General features: G+C 42.8%; 1 protein-coding gene across 3 annotated transcripts; it reads left to right on the plus strand.

Moving 5' to 3' along the window:
• The first annotated feature begins 8 nt into the window (after positions 1–8).
• setd7 (SET domain containing 7, histone lysine methyltransferase) lies at positions 9–18,254 on the plus strand. 3 transcript variants are annotated; one of them, XM_047353466.1, is made up of 9 exons: positions 9–411; positions 3,679–3,808; positions 8,460–8,504; positions 9,261–9,462; positions 9,557–9,746; positions 11,446–11,527; positions 11,629–11,746; positions 13,251–13,408; positions 17,485–18,254. In XM_047353466.1, the coding sequence occupies exons 1-9, from the start codon at positions 372–374 to the stop codon at positions 17,675–17,677; spliced, it is 1,158 nt and encodes a 385-aa protein (XP_047209422.1). In that variant the 5' UTR covers positions 9–371; the 3' UTR covers positions 17,678–18,254. The 3 variants fall into 3 exon arrangements, with proteins under 3 accessions (XP_047209422.1, XP_047209423.1, XP_047209424.1); XM_047353467.1 differs by lacking the exon at positions 8,460–8,504 and having other exon boundaries at positions 12–411; XM_047353468.1 differs by lacking the exon at positions 9–411 and having other exon boundaries at positions 3,705–3,808; positions 8,369–8,504.

Raw genomic sequence — 18,254 nt, forward strand, 5'->3', positions numbered from 1 at the left:
GCTCTGCCCTGCCCTGCCTTGCCCCGCCTCCGGAAAATATGGGATGGTTTCTCCATGAGATCTTTTTGCTGCACCTTATGATGAAGAAATGCTGTGAAAATGCTTTCTTATGGTGCATGCTGAGACGTTTATAAAGTTTGTCCCATTCCTCTACTTGTTTTCTCTCTCTGCAGGATCAATTGGAACCTTTCTGGTCCCCAGAGAAATACTCTGTCAGGATTTCTCTAATGGAGATCAGAAAGGGTTAAAGTCACCAGTACACCGATTCTGCGTGTTTAAAAAGCTGTGTTACCACGCCCCTCGGAGCCCACGAGTGACAGCTCAGGGTTCGGCCTGCGCGCTGCGATCAGCCGGCTTACCCCCGCGGCGGCATGGACAGCGACGATGAAAATGTGGAGGAAGTTGTGGAAGGTTTGTACCGCTGCTGAAACACGGCGTTTACTGGAATGTGATGAAGGAGGGGTTTAACAGCTGAATGTGTCCGCTCCAAGCCTCCATGAGGCGGTCTGTCGGTGGGGCCGCTCGCTAACGGGGAGCGCCAGGGGCTGTAGTTGTGATAGCAATCCGCCCGAGAAGCCACTGAGAGCGGCGTGAGTGCTGTCAGTGCTCCGCTGTCAGCCTGGCTGCAGCAACAGAAAGTCTCAAATGATACAGTATGTTAGATGGTTGCTTATAGCAGGTGGTGTCACTGTTAAACTGGAGTCAGTCAGGACAGTTTGGTTGACTCAGTGTTTATAGAAGTGAAATAAATAATAAGTGGATCATCTGTAGAGTCAAGCCAGTAAAGCTATCTGATCATGGAGTACATGCAGTCACTGTTCAGCCAATTGTTTCACTGTAGCAAAAACGCCACAAAACTATTGTCTTGAACAGATATTTAAATCAGCCCAAGACAACCAAAAATGTGTTATCCCTTATTGTTAAGGGACATTTCTGCAACCATGAACTGAAAAGTATACACAGGTCAGACACAATATTATGACCACCTGTGTAATATTATGTTGTTCCCTCTTTTGCTGATAAAACAATCCTCTGCCATCAAGGCATGGACTCTACTAGACCCCTGAAGGTGTGCTGTGGGATTTGGCACCAACATGTTAACAGCAGATCCTTTAGGTCCTGTAAGCTGTGAAAATGGGGCCTCCATGGATCAGACTTTTTTTGTCCACACATCCCACAGATACTTTGTGTCTGGGTCCATTGTCCATACACCTGTAGTGCAGCACTCAGTGGTCTTCATCAGAACATTACATTTAGCATCATGCTGTATCTACCATCCTGCCTTCTTTGCCTCCGGATCTTCCATGTGATGTAAAAGAAAATGTGGCTCATTTGACCAGCCACATTTCTCCACATTTCTCCTTCCTTCCTTGGGCCACCTTTGATAGATACAGACCACTACAGGTCAAGAGCAACCCACAAAGAGCTGCAGTTTGGAGATGATCTGCCCCATCTTCTAACCATCACAATTTCCCAGATTCAATCACTTCCTTCTGCTGCCCAAGCTTCATAACCATAACATATCATATATCTCACCTAATAACAGGCGCCATGATGAAGATAATCGGTGTTATCTATTTTACCTGTCAGTGGTCTTATTGTTATGCCTGATGGGTGTTGGTACTTAGTTGCTCCCTTTTCTGTTTTTTTTTTTGACAGCTTGAATTTTTTGAGACATAGACTTAACAATTCAAAACCAATATTCACCACTCATGTTCCAATATGTTAATATAGAGCTCTATGAATAAATCTTAAGTCCATTCAGATTGCTTCTGGCTTTGCTTTTGTTTACTTGCACATTTCAGATTGTCAAACAACTTTTAATTTCAAACAAAGATAATCTGAGTAGATACAGAAAGCTGTTTCAAAATGATCATTTCATAAAAAGAAATCCTAACGTACCTGGACCAACGTGAACTAATTGTCCCTTGTTTGATCATGAATTAGCTGTGATTAACTATATATATATATAGTTCAGTTTTACCAGCCAAACCCTGGTCTGATTATTGCCAGACCTTTAAAATCAATAGATCTCCTGTCTGAAAAAACAAAGTAGGTTAAAAGATCTTTAAAAGCAACACATCATGGTCAAATCTAATGAATTTTGAAAAAAGATGTGAAACAGTCACTGACATCTATCAGTCTGGAAATGTTTACAAAGTTGTTTCTAAGGCCAGTGAACTACAGTGGAGAAAACATGGAACAGTGGTGATCCAGGAGCACATAAACATCTCATTCAGAAGGTCCCAAAAGAACCCAGAACAACATCTAAAGCACTTTAAGGTCAGAGTTCATGATTCAATAGGAAGAAAGAGAGACTAGGCAACAATGGTCTCCATGGGGGAGTTCCAATACCAAAATTACTGCTGACCAACAAGAACCTGGGCCCGGCTCACAATTGTCTAAAATATCTAGATAATCCCCATGACTGTTGATAAAATAATCCACAGACTGATGAGACAAAAGTGGAACAATTGGAAAAGTGTGCTTCCCCTTGCATCTGGTGTACAACTAACACAGCATTTCAGAACAATAACATTTTACCATCAGTCAAGCACAGTGGTGGTATGATGGTATGGGGCTGCTTGATGATCTGGATGCAACCATGAGTTCTGCTCTCTAGCAAAAAATCTTGAATGAGAATGTCTGGCCATCAGTTGTGACCGTAAACTCTGTTGCACTTGTTATAGAGCAGGATAATGATCCAAAGCACATCAGCAAGTCCATCCCTCAATCAAAATAAATGGAGCAAAAGTCTGGACTTAAATCTGATTGAGAAGCTGTTGCTCAGGTCGTTCCTGCTGGAAAATCCTCTAATGTGGATAAAATAAAACAATTCTGCAAAGAGGAGTGGGGCAGAATTTATCCACAGTGATGCAAACTAGTCACTGGTAAGTATGACAAACACTTGATGGCAGTTGTTGCTACCAAGGGTGATACGACCAGTTATTAAGTTTAGGGAGTAATTACTTTTACACACAGGGTCAGGTTGGCTTGGGTATCTTTATTTTCTTAATAAATTAGATCATCATTTGGAAACTGCAATTTGTATTTGCTCAGGTTCTCTTTGATATTAAAATTGGTTTGGTCAGAAACATTGAAACAAGTTCTTCAGCAAGTCTTCTTCATATGTTTCATTGGGATGAATTCATTAAAACGTGCCAGCATCATCTCCTTGGCCATTAATAATTCATCCCTGGATCTCATTTCATTCAATCATCCACAGTCCACAACCTCTGCTCTTCAGCCCACCGGAGTCCTGTTTAGTTCATTAATGTTGGTTGCGGTTTGGGTTTTCTGAACATAAATCCAAAATCCTTCAGCTTAATCAGCCAGCTGCAACGGCCCCATAAGGTTTGATAGAAATCTTTTGAGTTCAGACAACGTTACATAATTGTGCATTTGTTTTTGAAATGAAACTCCTAGCATGAATCCACCATTTACATCCTGAACACTGAGAGATTCCATCAATTTCTATGTACCTGAGAAAAAAATGTGATCACTGCAGCAATGTCAAAAATTTTTTTTGAGGAATGTTGATAGCCAGTTCTTCATCATACCTTCAGATGTAGCTTTATGTAATTTGAATTTGCTTTCTCGTCAGATTATAGATGTGTTTAGACTGAGAACACAGCCAGTTGAGTCCAATCACCAGAACCAGTTTGTGTATGTGTGTAGGTCCGTTGGATGAAGATGGTCAGCCCCATGGTTTCTGCACAGTGACTTACTCCTCCAGTGATCGCTTTGAAGGACACTTCACCCACGGAGAGAAGAATGGCAAGGGGAAGTTCTTTTTCTTTGATGGAAGGTAGTGTCTGACTTTATTAATGGGACTGTTCATACCAACACTGCACTTCAGTGCATAATAGTGTGGTACCCACCACCGCTGCTAACTAAAGCAGCTCTCTGAGCTCTACTTATGCCTGGTTCACACGGCAAGATTTTAAAATTGTCGGCTGATTTTCAAAACCTGAGAGACCCCACATTTGATGAAAACAAATCGTAGATATAACGGGTTTGGTCCTACAGTGTGTGGCGTCCAGCTACATGGCAAGCACAACACACCACACTCGAACAGATTTCACTCCCAAGATGTCAGACGGGACATCTTGCAAACCCTCTAGAGATCAAACGTGAGTTCAGAGTAATTCCCCTCAGTGTTTCCGTCACCTCGTGCTCAGATTAGCTAAATGTCACATTCAACCAGAAAACCCAGCAGGTTGCACTGAGTTAGTGACTTGCAGCAACCCCTCATACTAAGAATTGTGTGACGACAGTAGAATGCTCATATCAACAAACCTTGTAGCAATCCTACATACTTAGCATGCATAAAGCAACAGTGGAATGGAAAATGTTTTTTAACTAGAAGAAATCCCTAGGCTCAGTGTAAGCAGCCGTCTGCTGCGACCGACTTGGGGTTTGAGAAGACGGAGCAGACCAAAAAACACATACATACTGGTCCAGGAGTACTTTCTATGTTAAAGAAAATATAGATTTAATGGCAGTTTTAGCTCCTTTAGTGGCTTCATCTAGAAGAGGAAACCTCCAATAATTTTGTTTTCTCACTTTATATAGCCTTATAAATCAAATACATGAAGTTATTGAGGCAATGGCTCAGCTAATGACCCCATCCAGGAGCGTGTCAGTCACTGATGAACTGAAATGCCAGGTCAGATGTAAATTCTGTGAAGATTAAAAACTGAAAGAGAGAGAACATAAAGTTAATTGCAGCAATACATTTAGATAATGCATATTTGGAGAGCAGTAGCAGAGGGTAGCATGGTGTGGAAAAGTGGTCATTATATCCTCCAGCAGCCTAAGCCTATAGCAGCATAACTACAGAGATAGCTCAGGATAACCTAAGCTACTTTAAGCTAAGCTTTATCAAAAGGAAAGTAATGTCTGAAAAAGTTTAAATGTGATTATCAAAATGCCTCCTGTGGATTAGTGGTCTTCTGCAGCTTTAGTTAACCCATTATTACCGACAGGAGTGCCGGTGTTCTCGTTTGCATATCTATTTTTAAATGCCTGTAGAATTGCAACCAAATAGGATAGAGCACATCTTCTTGAACCGCCACCTTAACGTGATGGAGGGGTTTGAGTGCACAAATGATCCTAGAGGCTATGTTGTCTGGGGCTTAAATGCCCCCTGGTAGGGTCTCCCATGGCAGGCTCTGGGTGACGGGTCAGACAAAGAGCGGTTAAAGACACCTTCATGAGTACCACACAATCGAGGCACGTGATGTCGCCCGGTATGGTGGAGCAGGGTCTCACCCTGGAACCAGGTGTGGGGTCGGGACTCGTCAAAATGTGTCTGGTGGGCGGGTTGCTCCTCGCAGGACCCGGCCAGGCAAGCCCGAACAAGAGACTCGAGGCCATCCCCCAGTGGGCCCACCACCTGCAGGGGGAACCATGAGAGACTGATTCAAAGAGGGTCAGGCAGCAGACGAAGGTGGAGACCTCAGCGGTCCGATCTCCGGAAGCTTAGGCTGGCTCTAGGGACTTAGAATGTCACCTCGCTGGGGGAGAAGGAGCCTGAGCTTGTGTGGGAGGTCGAGAGATATCAACTAGAAATAGTCGATTTTCCACGACTCCGCGTACAGCATGCTTTCTGTGCGTGGCTCTGGGCCTCCACGCACAGCGTGCGCTCTGGAACCCATCTCCTCGAGAGAGAGGCTGGACTCTCTTCTACTCTGGAGTGGCCCGCGGTGAGCTGGGGTGGGTTTGCTTGTTGCCTCCCAGCTCAGCTGTCTCGTGTTGGGGTTTACCGCAGTGGATGAGAGGGTCGCATCCCTGCCCCTTTGGGTTAGAGACAGGTCTGTGACTGTCGTTTCGGTAGTGCGGAGTACCCGCCTTCTTGGCGTACCTGTCGGGGGTGCTGCATAGTGCTCCTCCTGGGGACTCCATTATTCTACTGTGGGACTTCAACGCCCACGTGGGAAATGAAAGTGACACCTGGAGATGCGTGATTGGGAGGAATGGCGAGAGGTGTTTCATTATTGGACTTCTGTGCCAGTCACGGTTTGTTCATAACGTACACCATGTTCAAGCATAGGGGTGTTCATGAGTGCACTTGGCACCAGGACACCCTGGGCAGGAGGTTGATGATCGATTTTGCTGTCATGTCTTCAAACCTTCGGCCCCATGCTTTGGACACTCGGGCAAAGAGAGGGGTTGAGCTGTCCACTGATCACCAACTGATGGTGAATTGGATCCGCTGGAAGAATAGAAAGCCGGAAAGACTTTCTCAGGCCCAAGTGCATAGGGAGGATCTGCTGGGAACGTCTGGCGGAGCCCTCGGCCAGGGATGTATTTAACTCCCACCTCCAGGAGAGCTTTGACCAGATTCTGGAGGAGATTGGAGGTTAGAGTCCGAGTGGACCATGTTCTCCGCATCCATTGTCGATGCTGCTGCCCGTAGCAGTGGCCGTAAGGTCTGCGGTGCCTGTCGCGGCGGCAATCCCCAAACCTGGTGGTGGACACCGGTGATAAGGGATGCTGTTAAGCTGAAGAAGGAGTCCTATCGACTGTGGTTGGCTTTTGGGACTCCTGAGGTGGCTGACGGGTACCGTGAGGCCAAGTGTGCCGCAGAACGGGTTGTGGCAGAGGCAAAAACGTGGGCCTGGGAAGAGTTTGGTGAGGCCATGGAGAAGGACTACCCGTTGGCCTCGAAGCAATTCTGGCAAACCGTCCAGCGCCTCAGGAGGGGGAAGCAGTGCTGTTTACAGTGTGGATGGGGAGCCACTGGCCTTGACTGGGGACATTATCGGGCAGTGGAAGGAGTACTTCGAGGATCTCCTCAATCCTGCCATCACGCATTCCCTGGTGGAAGCAAAGGCTGGGGACTCTGGGTTGGACTCTTTCATCACCCAGGCTGAAGTCACCGAGATGGTTAAAAAGCTCAGCGGTGGCATGGCGTCGGGGGCAGATGAGATCTGCCTCGAGTACCCCAAGGCTCTGGATGTTGTGGGGCTGTCATGGTTGACACGCCTCTTCATCATTGTGTGGCGGTCGGGGACAGTGCCTCTGGACTGGCAGACTGGGGTGGTGGTCCCCTTTCATAAGAAGGGTGACCGGATGGTGTGTTCCAACTATAGGGGGATCACACTCCTCAGACTCCCTTGTAAGGCCTATGCCAGGGTATTGGAGAGAAGAGTCCAGCCGATAGTCGAACCTCAGCTTCAGGAGGAGCAGTATGGTTTTTGTCCCCCGGCCGTGGAACACATGACCAGCTCTACACCCTCTGCAGGGTACTCAAGGGTTCATGAAAGTTTGCCCAACCGGTCCACATGTGTTTTGTGGACTTGGAGAAGGCATTCGACTGTGTCCCTCGTGGTGCCCTGTGGGGGGTGCTCCAGGAGTACAGAGTCAGAGGGCCCTTTATTCATACAAGCGGAGCAGGAGTATGGTCCGCACTGTTCCTGGTGCATGTTGGACTCCGACAGGGCTGCCCTTTGTCACCGATCCTGTTCATAACTTTTATGGACAGAATTTCTAGGTGCAGCCAAGGGCTGAAGGGGGTCTTGTTTGGGGACTAGTGGATTTCGTCTCTTCTTTTTGCAGATGACGTCCTGCTCATGCCCTCTAGCCAAGACCTACAGCATGCACTAGGCCGGTTTGCAGCCGTGTGTGAAGCGAGGCCTATCACAGCTTCACTGGTCAAATTGAAAGCTAATGTTTGACTGTGCCTGTGATTGCACTGTTGTTAATTAGTTTTTTGATGTTCATATAGTCTTTTTGCATTCAGCTTTTTTTATCTAAAATATAATTTGAATTTGTGTTCATCTGTTTTAAAGTTTCTACACAGTAACAAACAATAATATCTTTTGCTGTTTATTGCACTTGTTATTGTTTGAACATGGTCTTATGAACATACGTGCTCATAAGTATCGGGCACACTTACAGATTTAGTTGCACTACTCTAAATAGTTCATATTATTGTACATATCTTTTCTCAAATTGTTCGCAATTTGCATTTTATTTCCGTTTTTGTCTGTATTTATAAAAATTAGTTTATTTTGAAAAGTAAAGTTACGAACACATTTCAAATAAATTTTCTGTGGTTTGAAAGGGTTTTGGGCAAGTTTTTTACATGACAATATTTGAGGGATACAGCTATGATATTTCTGTATTTAGGAAATGAATATCAGATATCACATTCTTATTTAGTAACAGTTTCTACTTCGCAGTTCGCACAAGAATGTCTGACAGGCATTTTAAAAAGTATCCTAATATGCAGAGTTTGATTAAAAAAAACTCACAATCACATAAGGATATTAGGAAATATGTAACCACATTATTGTTGTTTAATATACAATTAAAATATCTGTTAACCCACAGTTTCCTCATTTTTCCCACTTACTATGAGTTGAAGCATTTTCATCATTAAAATCTGCCTCGTGTGGGCATCACAGTGGGTTAAAGGCCATCCAACCAGCCAAACATGTTGTTTGCTTCAGGAAGTTTATCGGATGGCACTTCTATTCCAGTGGACCCAAATACAGGTACCACTCAAGAGATTAGAATATCATAAAACAGTTTTTTTGTCTAACAATATTTTCTGTCTAACCCAACTGTGAAATTGCACACAGTGATATGTTGATAACTGTGATCCATATATTGCACTGTTCTAGAATAAAGTTTGTTTGACAAGGTAACGCTTTATAGTTGTACCACTCTATTTTCTGCTATTTAAAGACTTAATTCAAATAAGATATTTTATTTATTCTGGCACCACTTGGGACCATCTCTGAATACCTAAAAGACCCTAATGGATCACCACTAACATAATCAAGTTGTGCGTCATATAGTGAAAAGTCGTACATGTGAAAACAGGGATTTTCATTCATATGAGTTGGGAGGGACGTAATACACAGACATACAGCTGATCTTCAGTCATGTTGGGACGTTTTCCAGAATAACAGTAAAATATAGATGCATGTGTCTAATTTCAGTACTATTGGAAATGAACATGTCCAGCTGCTGTTTTCAATAAAAACCTGGAGGAATCTGATCGTTTTTACCAGGTTTCAAGTGGCTGGAAGTATATTTTTCCAGTATGTAAAGATTAATAAATCACAGTGCGACAAACATTTGGTATTAAGTAACCATATCTTGTGTAAAATAACTGGCTTCCTCTTCCTTTGTAACCTATCAAAGCAACATTTCCACACGGAGTATCCACTGTTTGATCTTATCTGCCTTGATCTGGAATATTTGAACCCTGATCCTCACTGAAGCTGTCTGAATTGTGTCTCCAGCACCTTGGAAGGTTTCTATGTGGATGATGGTCTACAGGGCCAGGGAGTGTACACACATGAAGATGGCGGTGTCCTCCATGGGACGTATGTGGATGGTGAGCTCAACGGTCCTGCTCAGGAGTTGGATGGAGAGGGCCGTCTGGTCTTCAAGGGTCAGTACAAAGACAACATCCGCTGTGGGGAGTGCTGGATCTACTACCCTGTGAGTGAGCTCAGTGCACTAATTGTTTTTTACTCTGAAGGACAGCAATGGTTGACTTTTGACAGCTGTGTGTGTTGGTGTGTGCTGTGGATAGGACGGGGGCTGCGTGTTTGGACGAGTCAATGAGGACGGGGAGATGACTGGGAACTCCATAGCATACATTTACCCAGATGGCTGCACAGCTCTTTATGGAAGCTTTGTGGACGGGGAGATAATTGAGGCGCGCCGCGCCACACTGATCTTCAACCAGACTGAAAAACCACGCCTCCAAATCTCACCAAACAGTAAGATCTTATCTCAGCTCAGCTGAAGGAGTTGTTCTGGGGTTTCATTGGGGTAGGTTTTAAAGCTAAACAATGTACTGTTCCAAATTTGGGGAGTGGAATTAAAATCATAATATAAATTGTGACAAGCACCCTAAATAAAATCCAGAGTAAACAGTTGCCTTCAGAAGTCACCTAATTAGTGTCCACTTTAAAATACATCGTATAAATTAGTGAGCAAACATCATCCACAGTAAGTCTAAGGGTGCAGTTCGCTTCTGCTGTGAACACAAACCAGCCTTTATCTGACCCAACTACAGGAAACGTAAGCTTTTTTGGACTTACCGAGCAGGGCATTATGGAAAAACTAGCCCTTCAGTGTTGCTAACGCTACTACTGCATGGATGCTACAAGCAATGAGCCGTGGAGGTCTGGAGCAACCAAGAGACACTAGGCCTCCTCGATATTTGGGCAGATGCACACATGTGGCCGTGCTCAGCGAAAGAAATTAAGGAGCGGGGGTCAAGCGGTGTCCAGAACAATGCCGCATTGAAGTAAAAAAACACTTTGCCCAAGTTATCTAAGGAAAGGTCTGTGCTATGTCCCACCCTAGTCATTTCTATCCAAGGGGAGCAACCAAAAGGTGTGAACTGACCTAATGAAAAAAATAAACTCTACTTTTGTTTCGGACCAAACAAGCGGAGCAAAGGACTTTCCTGGCGTGAATACACGCTTAATAGGCAAGGCAAGGTCAATTTATTTATTTAGCACATTTTGGCCAAAGGCAACTCTAAAAGTGCTTATACATAGAAGAATATACAAATACATAGGAGTTCATAGCAACACATTTTAAGAGATAACACATAAAAACACAAGGTAAAAAAGATAGAACAACTAGCCAAAAGCCTCTTTTTCATGTAGCTTTTATGGCTGTAAACAAATGTTATTTAGCTTTGCTGAGGGAAAATGGCTCTTTGGGTTATTTTTCTATTTCCATACAGCAAAGCTGGTTGGCATGTGCCAGAGCAGTACTGCTCTACAAGAGGGATATCTGGAGATGGTATCCTAATTGGTTGATTGACTTTATTAAGTCAGGGTTGCATCATTAAATATGAACTATTCAGATTGTAATGTTTGCTGACCCCTGACATAAACTGACCGGCAGGGCAAAGAAACTATTAATCAGAGAAGCTTGGTAACTCTGGAGGAGCTGCAGAGATCCATAGCTCAGGTGAAAGAATCTGTTGACAGGTCTACTATTAGGCATGTAGTCCACAAACCTGGCCTTTATCGAAGAGTGGCCATTGTTGAAAGAAAGCCGCGAGGAGTTTTGTTTGCACTTTACCATAAGGCATGTATGGGACTCAGCAAACATGTAGAAGGAGGTTCTCTTTCTGGCCTAAATGCAAAATGCTATGTGTCAAAGCCCAGATCTAAATCCATACAATTTGACTGAGCTTGAGTTATTTTCCTTCCCCTTCATAATTCTGTATTACTTTGTGTTGGTCTGTCACATGTAATTCCAATAGAATACACTAGAAGTTAGTGTATTTTATGAATAATTAGTAGGAAAAAGGTTGAAGGAGTAGAAATGCTTTTTTCAAGGTGATGTATGTTGGACCCAGTGCTGTTTGCTGTTAGCTGTAATCAAACAGGATGTGTTGTAGAGACATCTTTGTGTGAATTACCAGATAATAGGATGACTTTATCTCCCTTGAAGGTCCTGTCTACTCCTATGATAAGTCCACATCCAGCTGTATCGCCACCCACGCTCTGTTACCCGACCCGTATGAGAGCCAGCGGTAGGTCAGCTCTGTACTGCTGCAAAACTGTGAAGCTCTTTTTCTACAACCAGAACCAGACAAAGAATTTACCAGAACCTCATATGTTCTGTCTCTACCAGGGTGTTTGTGGTAGAGTCTCTGATTAAAGGAGCAGGACAGGGACTGTTTGCCAAGGCAGATGCCGAGCCTGGTACTGTCATGGCTTTTTATAACGGAGTTCGGATCACGCATTCTGAGGTACGACGCATCGCTTCACAACTGTAAACATTCCAAGAGAGCATTTTAGCTCTCTGGGACCTCCTTCATTACTTTTTAAAGAAATGTTCTTTTAATGATGTTTCCAATGTTGGAATGCCTGGAATGCAAAGCAGCTGCCCAAAGTAACCAAAAACCTAAAAGGGAGATTGACATCAAACTTGGTAAATCTGATTTATTGATTAAAAAGGATTCCCAAATTGAAAATGTATTGATTGATCTACTATTCAGGTAGGTAATATAGCTTCCTGGAATTTACGACTTACAGAGAAGCATTGCAGTGTTTGCCTTCCCTGGTCCGTGTTGACACCGTTCCTTCATAAATTATCTCAACGTTTGTCATGAGGTTCTCCAGACACCTTCTATATGTGTTAAAGCAGGGGGAAATCTAAAACCTGCAGAGCTTTGTGCTTTGGGGAGCGAGGTTCAAGACTAGTGGTCTGAGGGATACTTTCATAAAACAGAAGGTTGAGATGCTTGGTACATGGAGAAACGGCAAAAGAATGGGTTTTTAACACGTTTCTACATAGTTCTAGGACATACTGAGAGCTAGACCTGGGAGACGGGTGATCAGTCCAGTGGGTTCTGTTCTGGACCAACATGGCCAGACTTTGTCTTTTAGCTCTGCAGACAGTTCTGCTCCGTGCACAAGAGTGCAGGTAGTGCAGTATGTAGACGGTTGAGTCAAAAGTGGTCTTTTGTAGTCTACAGAACGTTTTTGACAATGTTGTAGAAATATTTAGAGTGAGTCTGTACAGACATGACTGGTATCGCTGGAATCAACCCCTGGCATGACAAACAACAAGGACAAGGGTTGTAAATGGCCCCTGGAATGATTTTGTGTGGCCCCCAGCCACAGGTTAAGGAGGATAGAAACTTGGCCCACCAGTACAGGTGGTTGATGCAGATGGACACTTTATTATTGTTTTATTTTTTTAGGGCAAGAGTTTCACCAACAAATTAAAATCTGGTTAAAGAGGGAACATTATAGGTAAAACACAAAGATATTATATTTTTAACCACACTTTTGTTGTAATTTAATGGTAAATAGGACCATAAACATTCAGCTGAAAAGAAGACATGGAGACATCTATCTATCAAACCTGGCCAAATACAGAAAGCATATTTGAAGAAAGAGTGACCCCTATCTGGTTCTTGTCACTCAGCCAAAAATAATTTTACTGGATAAAAGCAGAAAACAATCAAACCCCCAAACTTTAATAGGGGCTTATATTATTGATTAACATATTAATAATCAATTTGAGCAAAACCCTTTTTATTTTTCAGATCAATAGAATTTCTTCAACAGTCTACTTTGTTGATTTATTTAAAATATTGCATGTTTAGTTTATTGTAGGTAAAACTAAGAAACGTTCCCAATAAATGTACTTTTCCAGTGTTTGTGTGAAACAGTTCACTGTAGCCTCCCTGTGTGTGTCTGAATGACTCTGCCTGCTCTCCCTGGGCTGAACCGGGGCTTCCTCAGGTGGACAGTCGAGACTGGGCTCTGAACGGAAACACCATCTCCCTGGACGACGACACTGTGATCGACGTCCCGCAGCCATTTGACCAGACCGAGAGATACTGCGCCTCTCTAGGTCACAAGGCCAACCACTCCTTCACCCCCAACTGCCAATATGACCCGTAAGTAGAACCAGGTCCGAACACTAGAAAGAAGGAATGTGATTAAAAGATGTGTTCATATTAACTGCATGACACACCCTCCAGTCCATTCAGAATCGTATGATTTTCAGCTTGGTCCTAGTTGGTGAGCGACTTGTCAAAAACACAAATATCCAATCTTCTTCTGATCAGTAAACACAGCATGCCCAAGTACTACCAGATCATGCTAAGAACAACACAGTTTGATGTGGTAGTTGTGACCGAGTGAAGAAGGCTTAAAGTCAGCCATTTTTAGTTTCAGGTAGATGTTTGTAATTAAGTTATGGGGGGCACAGACATGTTGTTTTCTATGGATAACAGGAAGGCTGAACTGGGTAGAGCAGAGCAGATCTGTTTTATCCTTTTCAGCATTCTACCACTTTTTGTCACGCTGGCTTTGGAAAGGTTGACACAGAGGGTGTGACATTGCTTTTTCTACAGAAATATTTAGATAACATATATAGATAGAAATGAACACTGGTCATGGCAGGAAAGCTAAAAACATTATTTTGTGGCTATTTTTGTTCTTATCATTAAATTATAAAAATAAGAGCAATCTATTAAAATTGGTGTCTGCAGGTCAAGCTTTACAAAATTCAGAGATCAAAAATCAGCTGAAGAGTTCTGATTGGTTCTTCTCTAGTTTAGAGTATTGCTATATTAAACCATATGTTTTTTTTTTTAAAACAGTAACCCTGTTGAATATGGTGAAAATATCCATCACTGTTCAACATTTTTGGTCACTCATTCCAGAAAGTGAATTTTGTAAATTATATAGACTCATTACACAAATAAAATATTTGAATCCTTTTATTTATTGTAATTAAGATCATTCTGGCTTACAAAGAATGAAAACCTAAAATTCTGTCTCAGAAAATTAGAATTTTACATCACATCAATAAAAGAATGATATTTTAAACATAAATACCAGGCTTCTGTAAAGTATGTTTTATTTGTATTTGGTTGGGCCTCTTCGTGTATGAATTACTGCATATAGAGGCGATCAGCGTAGGTGTAATGGAAGCCCAGGTTGCTTTGATAGCTGCCTTTAGATCATCTGCCTCGTTGGGTCTGGAGTCTCTCATCTTCCTCCTGACAGCCCATAGATCTTCTACGAGGTTCAGGTCAGGAGAGTTTGATGGCCAATCAAGAACAGGAACACCATGGTCACTGAAGCAGCTTTTGGTACCTCTGGCAGTGTGGGCAGATGCCAAGTCCTGCTGGAAAATCAAATCAGCATCTCCTTACAGCTTGTTAGCAGAGGGAAGCATGAAGTGCTGTAACATTTCCTGGCAGATGGCTGCATTGACCGTGGATCTCAGAAAACCAGTGGACCAACACCAGCAGATGACATGGCACCTCGAACCATCACTGACTGGAAACTTCACACTAGACTTCAATCAACATGGATTCTGTGCCTCTCCACTCTTCCTCCAGTCTCTGGGACCTTACAGCGCTTTGCGTTTCTCGTTACTGAAAAGCGCTATATAAATAAACTTACCTTACCTTAATTTCGCAATGAAACGCAGAATTTACATTCATCTGAACAGATGACTTTGGGCCACTGAGCAACAGTCCAGTTCCTTTTCTCCGTAGCCTGGTGTCTGGTGTCTGGTTCAGGAGCGGCTTGACATGAGGAGTGTAACATTTGTAGCCCATATGTAGGGTTAATCTGTGTATAGTGACTCTTTGTACGCTGATGGTATGCTTGACAATCCTCTCAAAGCTGCAGTTATCACATGTTTTCCTTCCTCTCAACTTTCTATGGATATGATTAGTTAAAGTACTGTGTAAACAACCAGCTTCCCCTCCTTGTGAAGGGTGTTGATGACTGTCCTCTGGACCTCTGTCCAGTCAGCAGTCTTCCCCATGATTATGTCGCCTACTGACCCAGACTGAGAGACCATTTAAAGGCTCAGGGAACCTTTGCAGGTGGAGGACGCATGCATTTTCTCTCCCTCCTTCTTGCCTGCTTCTGCATCTGCTTTTGCCTGTTTTTCTCAGAGCCTCACTTTGCATATCTTCCAAACTTGCAAATTATGGATTTGGTCAGCTGGTCTCTCAACGCAATTGATCAAATCTTTTTCCACGGGAAGAGAGGGTAAAGGAGAACCCTCTTGCCCAGCCGGTACATTCTTCTCTTGATACACAATGGATTCCTGGCAACAGTGGAAGATTGTGTGCCTGACTACAATGTCGATTGAGGACGCAGAAGACATTTATATATTTGGATTTTTGATAACAGGATTTCTGCTTTATGGAGCCAGCAGTTACCTGACTTATCGAGTGAATATCCAAATGTGGGCGGCTGTTCAAAGCATCCCAAAGATGCCTGCGATGCTGGATGGAATCTGCAGAGAGATCAATGCTCAGACTGAATTGTTAAGAGAGCTAAGCTGCAAGCTGGGCAACTTCTGCTAAGTGACTGTCGACCAAATATCTCCTAGATGTTATATAAACATGGCGCTGTTTCCCAGCACCCCCGAACAGCTGTGACCCAGATAAGACTTTGTGGCCGATTGAGAAAACTTCCATCTCTCTCCTCAAGGACAATGGCGCTCTATCTGTGACAGTCTAATTCTTACACACACTCAGTTATTTATTCGCATCCCAGGATTCCACCGCACTCTTGCAAAATCTTTTCTTCTTGTGTGTTGCTTAGCCCTGCACCTAATTGCATGATTTCATTACTTTTTCATAGATTTTTAGTTTTATCAGAAGGATTACCAGCGAAAACCAAACATTATTACTAATTTGGACTTTAGCTGCTCTTACACAAATGAGCCAGCTTTCTTAGTTAGATTACAATGGACTGTTATTACTTAGTTCAACTTCAGTACCAGTAAAAGCAATATATTATTAGAACCTGAAAATGTGAATTAAAGCTGTTTTGTTCCAGTGACTCAGCTTCACTAGTTAGAATTCAGTGGAATGATGAGACTATCAATATTATCATCTTTTAGCATAAGATGCTTTATTATTAAGAGTGGCTTGGAACCAATTTCTACCAGGAAACTTGGAAGGATTATTAATTATTATTACTCCAAAGGATTATTAATGTCATTTGATTTGTTTTTCTGTGTCATTGTAATGTTTTCCTCATGTACAGCGCTTTGAGAGCCTTGTTGCTGAAAAGCGTTATATAAATAAACTTGACTTGGCTTGAGGTAATTAGCTGATTAGGATGACACACCATAAGTGTCCAATAATGAACTATTTACAGTATTTAAATTTTCTGAGACAATGAATTTTGGGTATTTATTATCTGTAAGCCATAATCATCAGAAGTACAAAAAATAAAGGCTTCAAATATTTCACTCTATGTAATGAATCTATGACTTTCACTTTCTGAAAAGAGTGACAAAATATATTGAACTTCTTCACGATATTCTAATTGTTCAAGATGTACCTGTAATGAGGAGACCTCAGCAGGTTCAGTCATCTCCAAACATTAACAAAAATATTCTTTGTTTACTGTATTCCAGGTAGAATACTGTAAATACTGTAAATCACCCAGACATTAGATGATTTGAGAGCAGAGCTGGTTTTGCAGAAGTTATTTCTTTTAACCGAGAGCCATCCATCTAACTCTGCTGTTTGAGGGGAGTGATGTCATGTCAGCTGATGCAGATACAAATGTCCCATACTACATCTGAAGGTGGTCTGAGGAAAACTTTCAATACATCTTGAATGTGTTTACATCTATTTTTAGCAATGTCCTGACATGATCAGATCATCTCTACATGTAAATACAGGTGTGAAGGGGGTTAGTGATGCAGTGAGGCTTGACTCTGAGTTGTAGCTGAGTGCTAACCACAATCTGGGTCTTTCAGAACCTGTACATCAGATTAGAACCAGTCAACATTTTTCAGGCTTTCGGGAGCCAAATAGCTCATATAAAGTGTAATCCATGTTAGATAGTGATGGTTTGTGCCTGAGACATTTGGACTGAAGTGACTCCAAGAACCTTCTGGGGGCTAGGACATGCACGTTGTTCCATTTTATGTCTGAAACCTTTTTTTGTTATGTTTCGTACATTTCTCATTGTCTCTTCTCAGGTTTATCCACCCTCGTTTTGGACCGATCAAGTGCATCCGAACACTGAGGGCTGTGCAGAAAGATGAAGAGCTCACGGTTGCCTACGGTTACGACCATGAGCCAACTGGGAAAAACGGCCCGGAGGCTCCTGATTGGTACAAACAAGAGCTCCAGGTTTTCCAACAAAGACAGGCAGCTCCTATCGGCCAGTGAAAACACAGAGGAAGACCTCTGGACAGAGAAACACCCCCTCAACCCCCAACTTGTGCTGCCACTTCATAAAACTCCTGGATGACTGTGGCTGTAGACGTCCGCTGCAGCTGCTAACCTTCCTAGCTGCTTTGATCAGAGTAACAACAGAACTATGCAAGAAACCCAGTGATCTTAGAGAACATGTGTATCTGATAGGAAGTGCTGCTCTCTCATGTTTTAAAAGTTACATGTTCATTACTAGTGCTTATAGTCGTCATGGAAACCTGCTGTTTTCATTAGGTCAGTTTACATGACAGGGCTCGCCCTTCAGAGCTACATGGTATTTCTTTTATTGCTCTGTTGACCTGATGCTTCAACTGAAAGGAACTCCTGCCCTTATTTACATCGCCTTAGCAGGTCTGTTTAGTTGACATACAGATCATGTTACATAGACTATTATGAAACGTTACATGAATTCTATTTGTGAAGTTAAGGACTCTAGAAAAATGAATGGATGATCTGCTACATGAAAGATGAGGTCACAATCTGCACACCACCACCAATAAACCCCCCCAAAATAAACCAAACCAGCACCATT

This window comes from Girardinichthys multiradiatus, chromosome 23 (genome assembly GCF_021462225.1).
Source record: "Girardinichthys multiradiatus isolate DD_20200921_A chromosome 23, DD_fGirMul_XY1, whole genome shotgun sequence".
NCBI lineage: Eukaryota > Metazoa > Chordata > Actinopteri > Cyprinodontiformes > Goodeidae > Girardinichthys > Girardinichthys multiradiatus.